The 22,268-nt window shown below is 40.3% G+C and overlaps 1 protein-coding gene across 2 annotated transcripts in view; it reads right to left on the reverse strand.

The window, feature by feature from the left end:
* Positions 1–22,268, reverse strand: part of snap25b (synaptosome associated protein 25b) — a 55,297-nt gene that overhangs the window by 20,126 nt on the left and 12,903 nt on the right. For both annotated transcript variants that reach the window (XM_062446436.1, XM_062446434.1), the window contains exons 2-3: positions 14,917–15,048; positions 13,835–13,876 (exon numbers count right to left, since the gene is read on the reverse strand). In XM_062446436.1, the coding sequence (XP_062302420.1) occupies positions 13,835–13,876; positions 14,917–14,988 (114 nt within the window). In that variant the 5' untranslated portion in view covers positions 14,989–15,048. The remainder of the gene's footprint in view (positions 1–13,834; positions 13,877–14,916; positions 15,049–22,268) is intronic.

Consider the following 22,268-nt stretch of genomic DNA (forward strand, 5'->3'; position numbering starts at 1 on the left):
TGTAATCAAATTTAGCATTGAGGCTCGATTTCTCTGCGAGCAATTGTATTGTTCATCTTCTCTGCTATGCGCCCTCTGCTGACATCTTGAATGCAAGCCCCCACCCCTCGCCTTGAAGCAACGGCCCCGGTGGATGTAGGTGGTATTGCATTTCTTGTTAGACTTCCGTCTCTTCCGGTCGTTTTTATTCTATTAACTCCAGTCAACATTTACAAAACTATCTCCCCCAATAATTTTTGTTCGATTCTCGAACCTGGCTCATACTACTAGCTTTTTCATAGAAGAATTTTTCCTGATTTTTGATAAGTTTGAAACCATTCCGAAATGGGTAAACTAGCACCCCATTTATTTGCTTACGTCAATAAAAGTTGCCTGCAAATGTGCTCGAGGACAGGGCACGAGCACAAAAGTTCACATTGGCCGATAGCCGATTTACCTGGAGCTGAATGAGCCATATTGAAGGAGCACAGGGAGAAATGGCTTGAGTTGCCTGCCCTGTTGTAACAAGTTTAGCAAATGGTTATCACACATACATGAAATGTTGTTAATATAGTTTATTCCCGTTATTTTAAAACAGATTTGATTTTTCTGTCAAAAACGTTTTTACGTTCATGACATGATGGCAAATATTATATTATGTTAAGCGTGAGCATAGATTGTTGACATGTCTATCTGGAGAAAAGACGAAGATTAATACTTTAACTGATAACCACAATAAGAAATGATATAAATATGATTAGTCTTGCCTTCAGAAGCGTTTGTTAAACACACCCATTATTCTTTTTTTTAATCGTGTCATCAAGCCAGACTGCTTTTGTGGGACAATGAAGGTCCTCAGTGACTATGTTTCACCCCCACTTATATCTGATGGAAACGTCTTGTATATAGGCCTAGTTCTGTTAATATGCCCCTTTCAAAGGCAAATGTTAAATAAAGTATATTTTAGACACACTTCTCAAGCTTTTATTTATCACATTATTTCCAAGTCTTATTAGATCACATTATATCCATTAATAGGCGTTTGGTTTTGTAGGTTGAACATATAAAACACAGGCCACATTTCTACACTGATATGTAAATTGACGGCAGTGTGAATTTCGTGGCATTTCGTTTGAATATACAGTTGACAGTAAGCTATGGTAAGTCTGCATTATGGAAGATTTCTGTTACCAAAATAACTATTACGCTTTCTTTGCCTGGCGAGAACAACGACGGAGCTAGGTGTTCATGTTAACAGTTTATTTAATCCGATACAATGCGTTGGAAATCATACTCAAATCACAAGAAAAAAAGCAACATATGTGATGAGTTCCATCTAGAATAGCCCTATATTTAGCCCTATAGCCTATTTCTAAAAACCAAGTGAAAGGAATACTATACAGTGACACCATACAGTTCGGTAAAGTTTGCGTCATGTCTCTGATTCTTATCGGACTTGTACCCTTTTCTGCCACTGCAATGCCTTAGCTCACACGCTCGCAACCATATAAATCTATGCTCGCAACTGGTTGTCTCAAAGTATGACGTGTACAGCTAGTTGCAAGCGTGCACGAGGTCTCGGAGCTAGGGAAAAAAAGAGCCACTGTTTAAAGCTAGACCGGAAGAGTCGGAAGTGGAAAGATGGCGCGGTCCAGTTTCGTGCTCTCGCTTGCCTCACTGCGCCACTGAGCACTTTTCATAGAAATGAATGGGGACGCCATCTTGGAAGACAAAAATTGCTTCCTCTAGTAATATTAACTCTATGCCTGAATGTGACTGTCAAGCTCGTGGGAGCAACTTCCGGGTCACAACACAAAAATCTACGCAAAATTGAGAAAGAAGATTTCCACACACTATTTTAATTCCCGATTTCCATGTTTAAGCACATCAAAGAAAATCAGATAACAGGTCATTTTTTCGTTTTCCGTTTTCTATTATCAAAACGGAAAATGGGTCGTTTTCCGTTTTTTGTTTTCCTATTTCTAAATGGTAGTCGGGAAACAGCTCGTTTCCCGATTTTGGTTTTCTAATTTCAAAACAAAAATCCATTGGCCGCAAAGTACACGGACCCAAAGGCTATCTCCTCCACTGCATTAGTATTGTTATCAGATTTTTTATGTAGGCTATAGCTTGTCGTAAGATATGAGCGAAATGAAAACGAACACGTAATGAAACAAGACCCATCGGTTTCTGGTTTAACGTTAATGAGGGATCGAAACACCTGCCCAGGCCAAAAGAGTATATAAGAGATTAGTATTTTTTATTCCCCACTCGACCAGTTTTAAGGTTGTTTTGTGCGGTGTTAATACATGTTTTTTTTTTACCTGAAGATTATTTTGTATTTTTTTTATAATTGTATTTATTTATTATTACTTATTTTCTGAGGGGGGGGGGGGCTGTATAAAATGTGTCACCTTTTTCAGCCCTTCTGAGTTTGCAGGTATGTTTATATGTAACCATGTAGAAACAGAAATGACATGTCGTCGTGTAAATAAGATAAATAACAAGGCCATTTCGTTTGTTTAATAAAAGAGCAAGCTATAAACCTGTTTTATAGGAAAAGTAACCTTAAATGACCTTTTGTGATCGGGCGCAGTATATATATACACAAAAAAAACTTCCAGGGGGGGGGGCGTTAACGAGGTAACTTCAGGTTCAACCCAGGGTTTTCTGTATCACGACGGTGGATCACTTGTTACTGGGGTAGATCGCCATGGTAACACATCTTTTGGTCTTATTTGTGCCTTTGGTAACATGTATATTAAGGATCAGAATAAATTGCAACGAATAGTCAAAACAGCCAGTAAGATCATTGGAGTTGATCAGGTATCTGTAGCCCAACGACCTTAGTCTTAAATAGACAGAACAAATTATAAATGATTCAACCCACCCTCTTCATCAGAATTTCTTAAGAAGCAACAGGTCAAGTGGCAGACTACTGCAAAGGAAAATTAGGACCACAAGGTACAGCAATTCTTTTGTGCCTATAGCAATTAGACTGTACAACAATCAGCTAGCATTCAGCTAGTTTATTTTTTTATATATTACATATGTTATAATGTTAACTGTTTTGTTTGTCTTGTCCTTGTTTTTCTTTTTCTTATGTTTTAATGTTTAAATGTTTTTGTATCTAATGCTTTTGTATTTATGTTTTTATGTGTATGCAGCAGGCTATTTAACAATGGAGCGTGTAATGGTGACCACATGAATTTCCTACTTGTGGATAATAAAGTTTACCTTGACCTTGACATGCTGAACGCCTAACCTGGTCGGGAGCAGGTTAAGTTGGAGATCAGAGATCAACCGGTATAAAAGCACCACCCACTAACTCATTCTTGAGGATAATGACGTCACCGTTCATAGAAGATCCTGTGGAGCTTGGTGCGCGGATAGTGAGAGGTGCGCTCAGAAGAGCCAGAACATTTAGAGACCGACAAATCCCTTTGGCATTCCCTGATGAGTATCTTAATGAAAGATATAGATTCTCAGCTGAGGGAATTACGTATCTTTGCCAGCTTCTTGAGCCGTATGTTGCCATTGCAACACATCGAAGCCGTGCGCCCCCAGTCCCACAGACTGTAGGGCCTCTGCATAGCGTTGCGTTATTTAGCTACGGGTACTTTTATGTAGTGTCATGTTGATATGTTATTCCTATTCACTGGGTGTCTCCCCTTAACCCCTTCTGTTGTTCTTGGGTTGCTTTGACCCATTTTCTAATTATTTCCATATCAGAAATGTGGGTTTCCTTCAACCAAAACATTTCAAACCAAAAAGAACAATGTGTATGGTACCGTACAATGCTCTTCACAAGTTAAATAAATGATAATTTCACTACTTTCATTGAATTAGGATGTTTCATTCACTTTTATAGCATTTAAAAATAAAATAAAAATAGGACATTGAAAGAAAGAAATGGTGAAACCCCCCACAAAAGACTCAAAAGGCACAACAAAAAATCCACAAAAAGGTATAAAAAGACCAAACCGTAGAAAAAAGTTTAACAAATACATCCTCATTGTTCTCCCTTTCCCAGGAACACAGAAAAAGAATGTCAGTGTAACTAAGTTTAGTGTCATTCTTTCAGTCATGTACTATCTCTTCTCATATTCCAGTTTTTCTATCTCCAGCCTTGTTTTTTTAATTAAAAGCCTCTTATACTCTATATCGAGCTCCAGGGTTCTTTTATACAGGGCCCTCACATTGTCTGCTCCAACCTGAAACAAATAATATCCCCTTTGCAAGGCCCACTTGGAGAAAGTTGAAGGTGTGTCCATTTGACTACTGTGTTTCAAGGTTCATTGCTTATACCTTGTGTCTTTGTCTTGGCCTTGAAGTGGAGGCCCTAGGCTCAGGGGGAGGAAGAAGTTCCTCTTTCTGCTGAGTTTAACACCAAGGCAATTTAATCAATTGAGTCATATTTGAAATTAGCACTTTAAGGACTTTTGTCTCATGTTCAGACCACCACCAGAGGAAAATAAACTAGAAAAGAGCTCACTGTTTTCAAATGTCTCGTAGACAACAATGAGGTATGTATGATTTTCTCAAGTTGTGTGCCTCTTTTTGATCTCAGGCAGTGATATCAGAGAGCTCTCTTTATAATCTCAATCTATTCACATCCTAGTCTAATTCATGCATCTCATGCTGAGCCAGGGACGGACTGGGGGAAAAAAGTGGCCCGGGAGTTACTGTCAGACCGGCCCACTCAATACACGGCGCGCGGCCCACTCAGTACAAGGCGCGTTGCCCACTCAATACACGGCGCGTTGCCCACTCAATGCATCGCAGGTATCGACCAATCAGTGGCCTACTTAAAATACCCATACACTTAACATCATTTTGGATGATTACAAAGAAATTACATCATATATATTTTTTCTTATGTTGAACGTCCGAAGTCCGTAAGAACACATTTCAGAAGACACTTCAGAAGACACTTAAGAACATTTTCGAAAAATAGGCACCATGAGTGTTAATACAGATCGTGAGGAGGAGTATAAAACTCAGTCAGTGATTTTAAACGGTCTTACAGCAAATTATACGTGTTCAAGCTGTGTAATATGGAAAATAGTTTGAGGTGCTGGCGATGTCAGAGGGAGGGCCGGTTGGTTATGGAAGTGGGCCGGTATTTTGGACCATCCCAACCCCGTCGGCCCACCGGGGATTCCCCCGGTATCCCCGATGGCCAGTCCGCCCCTGTGCTGAGCTCAGATGGAGCAAACAAAGAGCTCTCAACAAGCACTCTCTGAATTCTCATCCATATTTATTGTTTTCTTAAAAAATGTACTCAACTATCCCATTGTAATGTCGTTTATATGCTTGTCCATGATGAAAAACAAATTCCCATGACATTTTAAACAGATTTTTTTATATTTACATGGCGAAAATTGGGGTTTAATGCAGACAAAAGCAAATTTATCAATATTTTTTCACTTTATATTTCAAAATAAATAATCTATCAATATTACTTGCCCTTAAATAGGACAAATAGAAATGGAAAACCGCTCATTAGTAGAGAGGATGATAACCAATCACACTGAAAAGAAAATCCGTAATTTTAACGGTGAAAGGCATATGACTCATATATTGCTCAATATTAGCTCTGGTACTGCTCATTTTCTTTCCTACTGAGAACAAAATGAGCCATTAGTGAGACTGAGCAAGTTATCTCTATCAAGTCTCAACTATGACTCCTGCTAATATTGCTCTGTCTCACCTATTGCTCCTAGTGAATTTTAGGAGCAACACTTGAGAAAAGGTTCAGACAAAATTGAAATTAAAATAAGGCTGAACTGATATATGAATATGTGCAAGTATTGCCTACTGCTACTTACTGTTTTGAATTATGTTTTTATATTTATTTTTTATTTGCTCCAACGATCGTTTGCCACTGCCAGGGTTGCAACTAAAATAATACAGCAACAAAAGTTTAACGTTATGGAATGCACAAGTGTAATTATGGTCACATCTTGTGTCTGGGGCAGTGATATCAATAAGTCATGTAGCTTACGCATTTACAGCGTCTGCTATTTTCTTCCAGCTTGGCAGCAGCGACTTTGTTGATTTTTGCCTGTATTATATATCTGTATTCCTGATACGTTTGTATTACAATATTTCACGCAGGAGGAGTAGACAAAGTTTGTAAGATTATTGTCTGCTCCTTCTGCGTGAAATATACGGCTCTTGTTTTGTCCATGTTTGCGATTGGACATACGGTGCAAACACCGGCCCTTTATGTGAACGCGCACGTCTCTAGATTGGAAAGATCTGGGTTGAGTTAGAGAGTTGATAACCGCCATCGTGATACCGCTTATCGTGATTGCGATTGTTACGCCTGGGACACACTGCCTGCGACACACTGCCTGCGATTAGCTGCGATCTGCTGCGAAGCGCCGCCTTTTTTCTTTCTGCGCCCATGTTATCAAATGGGGCCGACCACACTGGCTGCGAAGCGCTGCGAAGCGCCGCGATTGCCTGCGATCGTTTCTAGTTTCTAGGCAGATAGTCAAATTTTTTCGCGAGACGCTTGCGAAATCGGCTGAAGGATGATAAAATACACCATATTAGTTGATATACTTGAATTAAAAAACATGTTATTAAGATTTTACTACATTAATTTTAGACTACGGTGAACATTCATAAAGTTGTAGACTTTATCATTATTTTTTTTATATTACTTTGGAGGCCTACGTACAATATTTTCTATATAAAACCTAACTACACAATGTTGGTAACAAACGGCCGTTCCATGTGGTTATCCTGATAAAAACGAATGAAAATGAACTGATTTATCTGTTGAGCCAGCATGCCCGTAGTTGTTTTGAAAACTAGCCACCACATTTGTTTGAGAGAAACGAGTTGTCACGTATTGCACACCACACACACGCGTGCAGACATAGTCTACCGAGAGAGAACCCCCGAGAGAGAACCCCCAAGTGGATTTTGAAAATCAGCAAGACGATGGACGACATCAAATTAATTCTTGAAGTTGAAAAACACAGGGAGTTGTATGACCCCCAACACCAATTTTACAAGGACAACCTAGAGAAGGATCAATGTTGGGATGCTGTTGGGGCAGCTGTTGGAATAACACGTTTCCTAAATATAGCCTATGACATGTTTATGTACAATGTCAGTGAAAAAGGAAAGCTCAGAGTAGCTGAAAGGCTTGGTGACCGGCGCAGAGAAATGCGCGTCTGGTGTGAACAGCTTTTGCTCAGTTGTAGCCGATCGCGGCGCTTCGCCGGTGTGACAGTATGTTTTGTAATGGAAGAATTCTGAAGACACTGTACGCTCAAATAATCAGGATGCCGGAATAAGACAAATTATTTATTCAGTACCGTAAAGTACTTAACAGAGCGCTCTGTGACCTATCCGCTGGAGGACACATAACGCAAGTGTTGTTCAGCCGAGTGATACCGACCCTAAAACATACCATGTCTTATAAAGACTCACAACATCTGGTCATCCTAAACAACAGTTAATCAATACATTATTCTCTACAATGGATTGTAAACAATAAATGTCTTAACAGGAAAAGGTCAAACAGCTGTTCAATAGCACATATTCTAAGTCTCCAACTGACCCTTTCAAGTATTTCCCCCTTAGGTCATAAGTCTTAATTGGGAGGATGTAGAAATGCAGACCCCCAAGGGTAAGTTGCCCCACAGGGAAATCAAAAGCCTCAGGACAGACAAACACTCCCTTTCGTCCTCCACCTGTTGGCCTAACTCCTTTCATGTCACAGCATGTGTCTTTAACAATGGACATAAAACCCTCGTAATTAAAATCACTCTTACATCAACATTTGTACAACCTCAAGGATCAATTTGATGGCCCTTACTCTTTAGCCTCCAACCCCCCCCCCCTCCTTTTTTCAGAGGGGGGGGGGGGGGGTTGGAGGTCGTTACGGAAGGCCCTGACTGAAAGCCCACGGTACGCTAATGGGAACACGTATGTGAGGATGCTGTTTATTGACTACAGCTCAGCATTCAACACCATCATCCCCTCCAGACTGGTCTCCAAGCTTGTGGACCTGGGACTAAGCGCCTCCCTCTGTAAGTGGATCCTTAGTGGAACTTCCTAATGGGAAGGCCTCAGGTTCCTAGGGGTGAACATCAGCAATGACCTCACCTGATCTGCTCACACGGACAAGGCGGTCAAAGCGCCTTGAGGAGACTGAAGAAGTTTGGCATGGACTCGGTCATCCTCACTAACTTTTACAGATGCACTATAGAGAACATTCTGACTGGTTGCATCACAGTGTGGTATGGGAGCTGCACAGACAGGGACCGCAAGGCCCTACGTAGTGTAGTCAGGTCTGCTGAGTTCATCATCGGAAGGAAGCTCCCTGCCCTACAGAACACCTACCACACACGATGCTTCAGGAAAGCTGGCAGGATTCTAAGAGACTGTAACCACCCATCCTTCAGTCTTTTTACCCCGTTGCCTTCTGGCAGGCGCTACCGTAGCATTCGGTCTCGCACCAGCAGACTGGACAATAGTTTTTATCCAAGGGTCATGAGGCTTCTGAATGGACATTGATATGGACATTGATACACTTCTCACTCGTCACTTTACATTGATACATATCTTACTAGTCACTTTACACACTGTCACTTTCAGCTCAACATTGCACTATTGAACTGTACCCCACTTGTCTTAGGTTCGTATAGGTCTTGTCTTAGGTTAGTATAGGTCTGTAAGGTTAGTATAGAGAATGCAAAGTTACGTCACTGTAGGTTAACGATACACCACGCCGTGTTGCATGTTTGGATGTCGCCGACACCTTTGCAGGTACACGCCCTTTCCAGCTGGCCAGTCCAAATATGGGAACTTAAATTCCCATGGCTCCTGCCCTAATATCTTCGCCGTCCAATCACAAATTTTATATCTGAAAACTGCCAGATACTCATGACAACATAAGCTAAAAGCACATCTAATTTGGTTAAGGGGTTAATGGGCGTGAATTAATAAATGTATCATTATCCATCTTTTGCCTAAGCAGTAAGAGAGAATACCATGGCATGGAAGATGTCCTACAGTGTTAGATGTACTGCTTCAAATTGAAAACTGAGGCAATATTTCAAGTAGACACGTTGCTTAACATATGTTGTCAATTTTGTAAATTAAAAACCTAAACGTTTTTGTTTCTGCGTTTGTGACAGGCAGCTACTGACCGTAGTAGCCTGTATGCCTCGTTGTTTGCAGATTTTTGTGAAACTTGCTAGCTACACTATGTAGGCTATCCTTTAAGCTAAATATCTATAACTTGTTTGGACATTTGGATTGTCAAAGAAAGTCAAATCTTTTTAGTTATGGAGAATTCCGGTTTATCCACTGATCACTACAAGGGTCATATCTTTCTAACCAAATAATATATTTATAATCTGTGTGCTGTTCTACATAACATTGCCAACGATTATGTATATTTCATATGCACAAAGTTGTCCTCTATCTTGTAATAGAAGTGGTTGAAAATGAAGCTGTAGCCTACGGACGGAGATTATTGTAAACGTTGATGCTTGAAATGTTCTTGTTTTCTCATGATTTCCCTTAAAGGTCCCATGACATGAAATGTTCACTTTAGGAGGTTATTTAACATTAATATGAGTTCCCCTAGCCTGCCTTTGGTCCCCCAGTGGCTAGAAATTTCGATAGGTGTAAACCAAGCCCTGGGTATTCTTCTCCGCCTTTGATCAAATGAAAGCTGAAACGCTCGGTTTTGAAAATGCTGGTTTTATGACTTCATAAGAGCGAAGGTTACCTCCCCTTTCTCTGCTTTGCCCGCACAGAGAATTTGGCCCACCAATGAGAAAATGAGCTACGACCGTGCGAGCGCGATATTGGTTTTCCTCGAGACATCCTGGCTTGCAAACGACCGAAGCATGGCAGTTAGCCCCGCCTCTTTCTTCCTCATAGCATTTAAAGCTACAGAAACAGCATGTCATGAGGAAAGCTCATTGTGGGACTGCTCGTAGTGGTTGTAATTCTGCACCAAGGCTGACTTTTGGGAAAGAACCTTCGGATACAGTATTAGGGGACCACTAAGGCCTATATAAAAGCATCCAAAAACAGCATGTCATGGGATCTTTAAATAATCATACATATGGGCTCTACTACAGTCGCACGGGTGCGAGCAAGTTTTAACAATAGACATACAGTCTATGGTTTTAACCTATTGCAGCTGTCAGTTACGTAAAAAGAGGTGGTGGAACTCGAAAATACTCAAACCATTATTTGCAATGGGAAACGTTTATTCCTTTCAACTAGCAATAATCGTGACTTGGATAAACCTCATACTCATAGGCTGCATCCTGCGATAGTCTACTGCATCTGCCCTGCGCTGTAACAGCCTGGCTAGCGATCTAGCTAGCTAACCTTAACCCTCAGGGCCTCATTTACTAACATTGCGACCGCAGCTTAATCTTAGCCTTTGCCCAACCGCAAATAGCGCACAGTGTATTTCCGCATTTTGCGTGGTATTTATCAAACCAGATCCTCGTCGGGCAATCAGCGCCTTACGCCGCCCTTTAGTGTTAATTAGCGTGCCGTTAAAAGACGGGAGAAATCGCCTGCATGTTACTGCCACCATGGGTGATACGAGGAAAAGAAAAAGAAGGTTCAGCGAACAGGAGATAGAAATATTGGTTCACGAAGTTACATCTAACATAAACCTGTTACAAGGAAGAAATAGACCTCTCCTCCCATCTCTTTGCGGCAGACGCCCACTTTCCCTTATACCCTCCCAGCAGCGGTAATCTGCATTTTTACTCAAGTGCGCTGCCTTTGTCAATATGGTTTTATGTCTTTACCCGCTATTGTACGCCTGAAATGGGCGCAATCCTGTTAGTAAATGAGGCCCTCAGTGTGAACAATCGAACTAAGCAAACTAACATCCAACATTACACATATCAAAATAAACACAAGAGTTCAACAATAGAAACTTAAACAATGCTGAATAAAATTAACCCCTCAACTAAGTCCCCTTCTGTCTGCCGCAAGGCATGATGAAAACCAAGAGCGCCCACCGTTGCGAATACAACATAAAAACTACATTTTCCATTAACGAGTAGTTTGAACCATTGACTCTAAAAACAAGGTTTAAACCCATCCACCACCGATGACCTCATTCGGATCAGTACAGAGGGGCCCTCCCTGGAAATGTTTGATGCCTCTAAATGTGCTGATCAAGACGCCCACTGATGTATGTTGTATGTCCGTTGTGTTGTCCGTTGACCTTACAAGATTGCGCCCAAACAAAACGGTTTTGCCATTTACCCAGAATTCAACGCGGCGTGACATCAACTTCACATCTTCACATCAACTCTTCACAAGAGTTCATTTATGGATGTAAAACATGGTTTTCGATTAAATACTTTACTTAGTTAGATATTTGGACCTTTGGGAATGTAACCAGACCATTTTGGTTGGGATGTTTTGCATAACTGGATAACTCTGAGCCTTGTTAGGTGAGTAGTCTCTGTTTACTTTCACGTTGTTGACAAGTTTGAGATCGGACAAAGACGTTGATTGTACCTGCTGTTGCAACTCGATCTTGAAATGGTTTACATCAATAGAATCACAAGACTCTTTCCAATGATGTATGGCATGTGTGACAGAATACAATTATATTTTTTGAATTTAGTGGGGAAGAGGGGGTGCAGCGTTTCACGGGCCTGAGGTCGTCCTGAGATCGGCAAGAGGTTGAATACTTAAATAGACAGTAATGATGTCCCACTTTGACCGTATAAGTGTCCCACATTACCAATATCACCAAGTTTGTTTAATATTTTAAATACATTTGCTAAAATGAAGAACAAAAATATGTACATAAGTATTCACAGCCTTTGCTCAATACTGAGTTGAAGCACCTTTGGCAACAATTACGGCCTCAATTCTTTTTGAGTATGATGCTACATGCTTGGCACATCTATTTTGGGGCAGTTTCTCCCATTCTTCAGGTTCTCCCATGACCTCTCAAGCTCCATCAGGTTGGATGGGTAGCATAGGTGCACAGCCATTTTCAGATCTCTCCAGAAATGTTAAATCGGGTTCAAGTCTGGGCTCTGGCTGGGCCACTCAAGGACATTCACAGAGTTGTCCCGAAGCCACTCCTTTGTTATCTTGGCTGTGTGCTTAGGGTCGTTGTCCTGTTGGAAGATGAACCTTTGCTCCAGTCTGAGGTCAAGAGTGCTCTGGAGCAGGTTTTCATCTTTCCCTCAATCCTGACAAGTCTCCCAGTTCCTGCCGCTTAAAACCATACCCACAGCATGATGCTGCCACCATCATGCTTCACTTTAGGGATGGTATTGGCCAGGTGATGAGTGGGGCTTGGTTTCTTCCTGACATGATGTTTGGCATTCGCTCAGTTTGGCCGGGCAGCCAACTCTAGGAAGAGTCCTGGTGGTTCCAAACTTCTTCCATTTATGGATGATGGAGGCCACTGTGCACCTTGGGACCTTCAATGCTGCAGATTTTTTTTTGTACCCTTCCCAGATCTATGCCTCAATACAATCCTGTGTCAGAGGTCTGTGCTCTGACATGCACTGTCAACTGTGGGACCTTATATAGACAGGTATGTACCTTTCCAAATCATGTCCAATCAACTGAATTTACCACAGGTCGACTCCGATCAAGTTGTAGAAACATCTCAAAGATGATCAATGGAAACAGGATGCACCTGAGCTCAATTTTGAGTGTCATGGCAAAGGCAGTGAATACTTAAGTACATGTGATTTATTCGTTTTTTATTTTTAATAGATTTGCAAAAATGTAAAATGTTATCCATTTTGGAATACGGCTGTAACATAACAACATGTGGAAAAAGTGAAGCGCTGTGAATACTTTCCGGATGCACTTACAGAGAGGATGCATAAATCTGAGTGTGTTCATGAATATTGAGACCTCTCCTAACAGGGGTCATAAAATGTCACTACACACCACTTACTGACAAGGCACAATTGAGCCTGAGCCTTTTTCTATCCTGAAGGTCTTTGTTGAAGAGAAAAGGTATCCTCTCTGAGCTCTGTGGGTTAATTTCTGTAGTGTGTGAAGGATGTGCGTGTGTACATGCATCATGCGCATTGTTTTCCAAGAATGTGATTATATTTCTGGCGGTAGGCAGGGGCGGAGCCAGACGTTGTAGACATGTGGGGCTCAGACCAAACCTATGTCCTAGTATCGGTTAGATGTGAGTGTAGATGGGGACTTCAACAAGTAATGCGAGAGAGAAATGTATTCGCATTAATTTGAGTGCTTTATATATTTGTTTTAATATTATTATATTTAACTTGAATATGTCGTTTTGGACACATTTGTGCAGAGAATTATGATACTAACTGTTCGTAAACTGACGATTCTTTGAAGAAACTGTTCGTCCCGCGCATTGAGGAGTCAGGTGGCTGAGCGGTTAGGGAATCGGGCTAGTAATCTGAAGGTTGCTAATTCGATTCCCGGCCATGTCAAATGACGTTGTGTCCTTGGGCAAGGCACTTCACCCTACTTGCCTCGGGGGGAATTGTCCCTGTACTTACTGTAAGTCGCTCTGGATAAGAGCGTCTGCTAAATGACTAAATGTAAATGTAAATTGAGCGTGCACGGAGAGGGGGGCTATTCAAAGACGGGTCCGTTGTAGTGAGAGAACGCGAGCGGGGCAAGAAGGGGCTGAGCGAATCAATGCACTGTGAGCAGCACTACAATCAGATTTTTTTTTTTTTTTAACAGTATTTTAAAAAAAAAAATTACATTGTGGCGGTCAATTTTTTATTGTGGCGGGCTGCCACAAATAAATCTATGTATGGGAAACACTGATGCGTGTGTGTCTGTGTGTGTTGGTGTTCACCGTGTGACGTCTTACCTCCTCAACCATAGCCAGCATGCGCCGAGTGCTCTCCAGTGACTGGGTTAGAAAATACGAAAGAAAGACAGGAAAAAGAAAGCAGAACAGAAGAAAATGTTTTCAGATAAAGATCTGCATTAAATAAACTTATGCAATGGCAAACTGGAGGGGTTGGGGTTATCCTGGGTGGACTCCTTGTAGGATTAAGCTGAAATAGTGACAGTTGATGTACTACTATAAATGACCCTTATAGAACAAAGACTAATTCAGTTAATCAATATTGATTGTCCCACTCTGTTTCACACTGCTTTCCTTTTCTTTTCATTCTCTTCCTTCCTCCACCCCTTTTCTCTCTATCCCCCACTCTCCTACTTACTATCCCTCTACCTATCCCTCCTCAATTTCTTTATCTGTAGCACTATCTATCTTCCCTCCATGCCCTCCCCTCTCTACCTCCATCCCTCCCTCCCCCTTCAATCTCTACCTACATCCCTCTGCCCTTTTCTCTCTTCCCTCCATCCTGTCTCCCCTCTCCTCCCTATGTCCCTCCCTCCCTCAGCCCCTCTCTCTAGAGCCTGTCTGAATTACATTATTTCCTCATGAATAGTTAATGGAATCATTTGGGCTGGTGCATTATTCTGGGATGTGAAGTTATGTCTCTGCCTCAGTTAATTATGGAAGTCAGGGTCATGCTGAGTGCCCTGACAGCCATATACACCTCTCCAGGTAAACCACCAGGCATCTTACTAGACATGGTTACAATTAGCAGATATTGCTAGATACATGGGTGTGCTTGATTTATTCAGTATCCTGTGCAATGCAACGGAGAAACTGATCTCATTAGTGACAACTGTGAGACCAATGAAATGCACCTGGCTTGGATTTGTGTGTGCATGTGTGTGTATCTGTGTGTCTTTGTGTGTGTATATACTGTATGTGTGCCTTGCTTGTCAGTGTGTGTTTGCCAGTGTTTGAGTGCGAGTCTCAGTGTGTGTAGGCCTAAATGTGTGTATATATTTGTGTGCATGTACTGCATGTTTCAGGCTTACATAACAGTCTAGAATATGTCACACTGCATGTCTGTGTGTGTGTTGCTGTACCTCATCGGCTATCTGGTCGCCCCGTGTCTGCAGGTCAGCCAGCTCATTGCGCATGTCTGCTTCGTCTGCCATAGCTTGGTAACGAGGAGGGCGTTGGCCTCTGAGAGCGAAGACTGGATACTACTGAAAAGCCTGTAGACACAGTGAGAGAGTGAGACAGTGAGAGAAAGTGAGACAGAGGGAGAAAGATGGAGACAGAGAGAAAGAGAGGAAGACTGGGGAGGAGGGGGTAGAAGAGTTGGTGAGGCGGATTTATGCAGTGGAGAGAGATTGAGAATATCCATTATAAAGAATGTACTTTATATAAAAATGCTTAGTAGAGTGAATACAGCACTTGAGTACTGTTACGCTAATTATAGATGCAGTGCCAGTGATGCAGCTGGTGATGACAGTTCTTCTCAGTGGCTTTGATACCTATACTTCTCAGATAACAATTGAAAGTCTCTGTCATCTCTGAAATACTTGTTCAACCTCCACATCCATCTATTCTAGTAACTTATTCATGTCATAAAGGCAATTTCTCATTATTTTAAACAAATTGCCAATGCTCTGGTACATTGTACACATGTATCCTAAGTTTGCTATGTTTATATTATCACATTCTCATAAATATGACACGACAACTGACCGAGGAGACTCAATTTGTACAAACACTGTTCCTGTCGCTATATCCATGCCTTAAGAATCTGACCAAGGCGGCTAAAGTGGTAGGAATAGCGCCCATGTCTGTGATGCGTGCTGGTGATTATAATGTCGTAGTTGATTTGGTGTTGAGAGTTTTGTGTGCAGGTAGTTTTGACATCAGTAAACACGTTAATTTATGTAACAAAATTCACTGATCTATACTAAAAGTATCCGCTTTATATTGTTGTTATATGTATATATACATATATATACTGTTAGCTAGCCAGCATTTCATCCATAATGGAAACCCTTTGAAAGCAGCTGATTAAAGCAGTCAGCACTGCAAACTAATTGTAGCTAATAACCTTCCAGCTATAGGCCTACCTACTGAAAGAACCAATCCACTTTAAATATTGTATTGTTCTTAGTTAGCTAGCCAGTATTTCATCAGTAAAATAGTCTTGTATTTTCTGTATCACACTGACAAATACTATTGTTCTTGTGCCTATTTTTGGCTCGCTATATCCATATAGTTGTCTCGCGAGAGCTAGCTCAGTCAACTCAACATGGCCGAGAGTTGAGAGCAAAAACTGGCAGCGATTTTCTTTTTTTTTATGTCGAAATGCTTATTCAAACAAAGTCAATTGGGGCACTGCACAGTTGGATTATTAAAAAGGACACCTGAAAAATATGAACTTTGCAGAGTGCCCGAAATCCCATACACACAGATACACAGACAGGCAGATACACAGACACACAGAGATTCCTGGCATTATTAGGGAGATCATCCAATTTATTTTGCCATTTTGCCTACAAAATAAGTTCGATAAATTTGCATCAATGCTTCTTTTTGAAGTGAATTTCGAACTTCTGCCTAGTTGTAGCGAACAAGCCACTTTGAAGGTGCCATGCTTCATCTCTGGTGCCCTCTAATATTAATTTCCTTGAAAACAGCAACAATTCATTCATTGTGGACAATACACACTGGCAAGGGTGTAAAGTTTAGATGCTAGGGACACGTCCCTACCAAAGCCACGGAAAAACGAATCCCTACCAAACTTTGCAAGGTGAAATATAATGTTTAGGCTATTACATAAAGCTCAAACAACAGTTTTGTGCTCAAATTAGTGCTCTGCATGCTCTATTGATGTCCCTACCAAACCTGAAATCAAACCTACACCCTTACACACGGTGTTTACAGAAATCGGTGACCTATCAAAAACTGTGACCAGGAGTCGCTGTTTTAATACTTTTCAAATATGTTCAAGCCTTAACCCCAATCTTTAACCCTAACATTTGCTGAACAGTATGGCAAGGCGTTAGAACAGTGAACCCTTGGTCACAGTTTTTGATAGGTCACCGATTTCGGTACAACACCGGCTTTGCAATAAGGGAAACAGGTTGGATGAATATAGTTATCGTCCATTCTTATTTGTATGCTCTATTTTTGTTGGTAACTTTTCTCTTCAGACTTTTTGAAAGTAAAAATGTTCTCTTGCCATCTAGCTTAACGGTGGTTTGTAGCATGTAGCTAACTTCACTCTGCATGCAACTTAATGGTGTACCTCCAGCAGGCAAACAATCCGGCAGCTGCCTAAGCAGGTCCAACAAGACACTAACATGGTGTTGCATTTTCCAGTGGCATTTTTTAATAAATACATTTTAAAAATTAGCCTTAAATTATGTTCTGGCCCGGCATGTAATGGCTTGGAAAATAAATTTGAAATTGGCCTGAGGCCAAACTTCCACCTTACAGCCTCCTCGGGGGTCCTCTCATAACAGCCTCCCAGTTAATGTCAGTTTCCATACAACTCAGTCAGTTGCTATACAACTCTCTTCCCTCTAGTCTGCAATCCCCAAGCCCACAGGATCTCCTGACCCAAGAACCTTTTAGATTACATAACTCATATAGAACATAATGGACCGCTTTTACTTCAGTTAGATCATAATCTTCACCTAAATAATAATTTTAGACACTGAAAGCACAGATAAACATGATATAATTTTTATCTAGCCTATATCTTATTTATATCTGTACACAACTGCTTTCCTGTTAACTGCAGTGCCCATGATAACAGACTGTATGACAGACAGGTGTGTGAATACTTTTAGGAACATGGTCAAATATGGTAAAACATTGGCACACAAAACACGATCAAACAAAGTGTTGAACCATTCTATCTTGGTTTTAAGGAGGACCATCAGTGAAGACAGACACAGTCCAAATAAAATCCAACAAACTTTGAGCAGAGCGGGTAAATCGCACTAGTGTGATCCATGTCAGTTTTTTCTGTGCTTGATTTTTTGTGTTATTTATCAGACATAATTTGAATGAAATGGTATTTAAAATAATAAATACCCTATTCTACGGTCCATTAACTTCATAAGTGGTTTATACAGTTAGGTCCATAAATATTTGGACATTGACACAATTTTCATCATTTTGGCTCTGTATACCACCACAATGGATTTGAAATGAAACAATCAAGATGTGCTTTAAGTGCAGACTTTCAGCTTTAATTTCAGGGTATTTACATCCAAATCAGGTGAACGGTGTAGGAATTACAATACATTTTATATGTGGCCCCCCCCTTTTTAAGGGACCAAAAGTAATTGGACAATTGGCTGCTCAGCTGTTCCATGGCCAGGTGTATGTTATTCCCTCATGGGAGTTCGTTATTTCATTGACAAGGAGCAGATAAAAGGTCTAGAGTTCATTTCAAGTATGGTATTTGTGTTTGGAATCTGTTGCTGTCAACTGTCAATATGAAGTCCAAAGAGCTGTCACCATCAGTGAAGCAAGCCATCGTTAGGCTTAAAAATCAAAACAAACCTATCAGTGAGAGAGCAAAAACATTAGGTGTGGCCAGATCAACTGTTTGGTACATTCTTAAAAAGAAAGAACGCACTGTTGAGCTCAGCAACACCAAAAGACCCGGAAGACCACGGAAAACAACTGTGACAGAAGAATTCTTTCCCTGGTGAAGAAAACCAGGTACTGTACTGTAGTAGTACAATTTACCGGGGCAGTTTCTCCACACAGGGCTATATCGCATTTTGCGTTGTTACTGACAATGATCACTACCAGTGAGCTTTTTATGAATGAGCGATTTTCCAATAAATGTCAAGCTTATTTACGTTTTTGGGGGCATATTTTCAGTTAGCAGATGGTACTGTTTGAATTGCGATTCCATCTTCTACTGCCGGTAACGTTGTACAATAATCTTCAAAGGGGGTTCTTTATTAATGAATGGATGCAATATGAGTAGGCTAAATGCCTGAAAATATCACAAGAAGGGAAAAACTTAAAAGGACGTTTAAGTCATAGAGATTAGGTCAATTTTTACACCGGTCTGCCAAATGTATTCGTTTTGATTCAACTATGAGGCTGCCTCTTGCAGGGGAAATGAGAAGACATCTATTTCATTCTACACTTCACTCGTATTTTGAGTTGTAAATGAGCAGCAAAATAAATATGCTTTTAAATCTATGTAATCTTTATAACTAATAAGTATGCATTTTTATATAAAATATACAGAAATATCAGTTGTAAAAATGTCATTAAAAAACGGACCCTGTGCAACCGATGCAAACAAGCACACCCTACAATTTCTGGGGAAATTGTATCCTCTCTAGTTTATATATGTTTTCACTTTTTAATGATACAGCACTATTTTATAATTTTATAATTATAAAATTATAAAATAGTTTGGCCCCCTGGCGATCGTTCGCGCCAGGGGGCCAAAAATGTTGTCTTTTGACCTGCTTAGCCCCCTCATTGCTGCTTGCAGCTATATTTGTTTTAATATTTTTAGATATATTTTATATTTCGTTTTTTTGGCAGAGTATACAGAGTATACACTACGCAGTGATTTGGAAGTTCACAGACACACACAATCAAGGATCAGAAGAGCATAGTTCTAACAGTGGTCAGAATCAAGGAACGCCCTGTATTTATCATGCGCAGTGCAAAATAACCACATCTCAGCTACCAGGCACAGCGCAACAATAACATAACTACAATATTACACAATATAACATCAGTGCAGTGCAGCAGTCAGATTCAATCTATCTCTATTTAAATTAGGCTGCCTGCATATGCAGTGGATTTGCAATCAATTGACATATCGCTTAGTCCTGCCCCTCTTAGTTGCTAGTTGCTATAATACTGTAGTGTTCTTTAAGACATTGGGTCAACAAACAAAATTAAGGCAACATTTCCACACAATGTTTTAAGTATGGTGAATTAGCTTTTAAGACACTTTTTTACCAGGAACGTAAAACATCAGCACAAGCATTTAAGTCGATTCAACGCAATGTTTTAAGCATTGTGAATTCGATTTCAAAGTAACATGATGAACCTATAAAGGAAAAGACGCCACAGAGTGAGTATGACTATGTCTATGAGTATGTCTATCCCACAGTGTTCCCACCCATGGTGACATAAAAAAAACACAAAACATTCTACACAATAACCACATTATAATAACCAACCATATAATCACAAACACACCTGTATGAACACTACTGAATTACGTACTAGCTTACTAGCTTGATCCTTACTATTATAATCTAAAAAACATTTAGTTCACAGTCAACCGCACAGCAGAGGTAAACAACATAGGCCACTCTAATTCTCATTCACTAGTACTTAAAACATTGTTTTTTGAGTTGGCTTAACTCAAAAAGTCTAGTGGAAAACGTTGCCTTTTGGTTTTACTTTGACCTAATGTCTTATCTTTTCATGTTGACAGGAAAATTCAAATGCGTGTCGGACAAATGTGAAGATGACAAACTAATTTTATTCAGTAAACAGAACTTGAATTTAGTTATTGATGAAGTCAAGATTGTAATCTTGGGTTAGTCAAGTGTTTCCCATACATGTATTTGTTTTTTTAACAGTTTAACATGGAAAAAATAATTATAATTGTAGAGCTGTGCGCAGCGCATTGATTCGCTAAGCCCGTTCTTGCCCCGCTTGCATTCCTTCTCTCTCACTACAACGGACCAGTCTGTGAATAGCCCCTTCTCTCCGTGTACGCTCTGAATCAATGTGCGGGACGAGAATGTGAATCAATCCAGAGTTTACGAATGGTTAGGCCTAATCCCAATGTCCACTAGTGATGGGAAGTTTGGATCATTTTACTGACTCGGTTCTTTGAATCTCGTTCAGTGAAATGAAACAATCTTTCTTCGAGTCATTCGTTCATTTCAACGGGGGGGAGGGGGGTGCTCAACATTTACATTTGATAGCCAATTCCCTGGCCTGAATACATCATCATACATTTACCATATTCTCATATATATCTTAGTGCATCTAAACCAGCCAAGATCTAGATAGCGCCCTAACGGAGCGAACTCCCTGAATGTAGGCCTACTACACAGCCATCAATGCAGAGAACTACACTGCCCCCTATCGGATGTCACTGTCTAAAGGGAGGAGGGGGGGGGGCTTGTGTTTGTGGATCAAAAAGCTATTTGTGTGTGGATCGCAAAAGACCGAAAAGAATGTCTCAAAATTACATCATTTGAAGAAGGATTGCACGCGTGTATTGGGCGATCCACAAATGCAGATTCAACACTTCACACGCGAATTGTAGATTTACAAGTGACAGACCATGAGAAATGCACACACAAAATGTTAAGTATTTTAAGAAATTACAAACGATATATTTACGAATGGACATCTATGTGTACAAATCATAGCACATTTATGTAAATGCCAGCTTACAAATCACGAGTAAGAATTTTGTTTTTGTGGATCGCAAAACACATTTGTAAATCGTGAAACATTTGTGGATCATGGTAATTGCATTTACGAATACTTTTGAGACATATCTCTCTCCATAATTCTTTTTTTATACATAACGTAATTATTTTTTTTTACTCACAATTAAATATGTATTTAAGTACTATGGCTAAAGGTAATCTGAACAAGTTTTAACCTAAATTGTTTATTTTCTTAGGGGCGTATTATTTGAAAATGTTAAAAATGAACAAAACAGTTAACCGGAACTTTGAACCGGAAACTATGATTTTGGATTAGACCAATGTAAAAAGGCACTTTAAACAAATGAAACGGTCGTTTCACTTTTTTCAGTGGAGGATTCCTAGAAGCTAGGCCTATAAGGTCAGCTGAAATGGTCAGCGTTATCCCTGAATTAATCTTGACCCAGGCCCTAAATGTTTATGCTAGGTCTTATAAAATATATTTTGAGCACAACAATGGGTGTCCATTCTATTCAGGGCTATCTTTCATACCCAAAATACATGGTATTGGTCACAGAAGGAACACAATTATGTGAATGATTAACAGAACAGGGTACATCATGAACAGATAATGTGTTAGCGGATCTACTGATTGTGATTAACATTATCACATCAAAATTCAAGATTTCCTCCACAGTATGCTGACTGCATTTTACAATCAATGGTCACCATCATCACTTATGCATTACGATGTCTGTGTGAGTGTGCGTATACCCACACACACTTGTTATGCCCATGTACTGAATGACTAAAGGCCTACACTCATTTAAGTTGCCAGGTAAATTACAGCTAGATGACAGCAAAAACACAGAACCAGGCCCTCTATGAATGAGATAAGCAACTCTTCAGGTGTGTCTGTGTATGATTGTGTTTGTGTATTTGTATGTCTGTGTATTTGTATGTCTGTGTGTGCCTATATCTACTGCTCCATGGGTCATGGGGCCATCTGGTCCCTATCC

Source organism: Osmerus eperlanus, chromosome 21, assembly GCF_963692335.1.
Source record: "Osmerus eperlanus chromosome 21, fOsmEpe2.1, whole genome shotgun sequence".
Lineage (NCBI taxonomy): Eukaryota > Metazoa > Chordata > Actinopteri > Osmeriformes > Osmeridae > Osmerus > Osmerus eperlanus.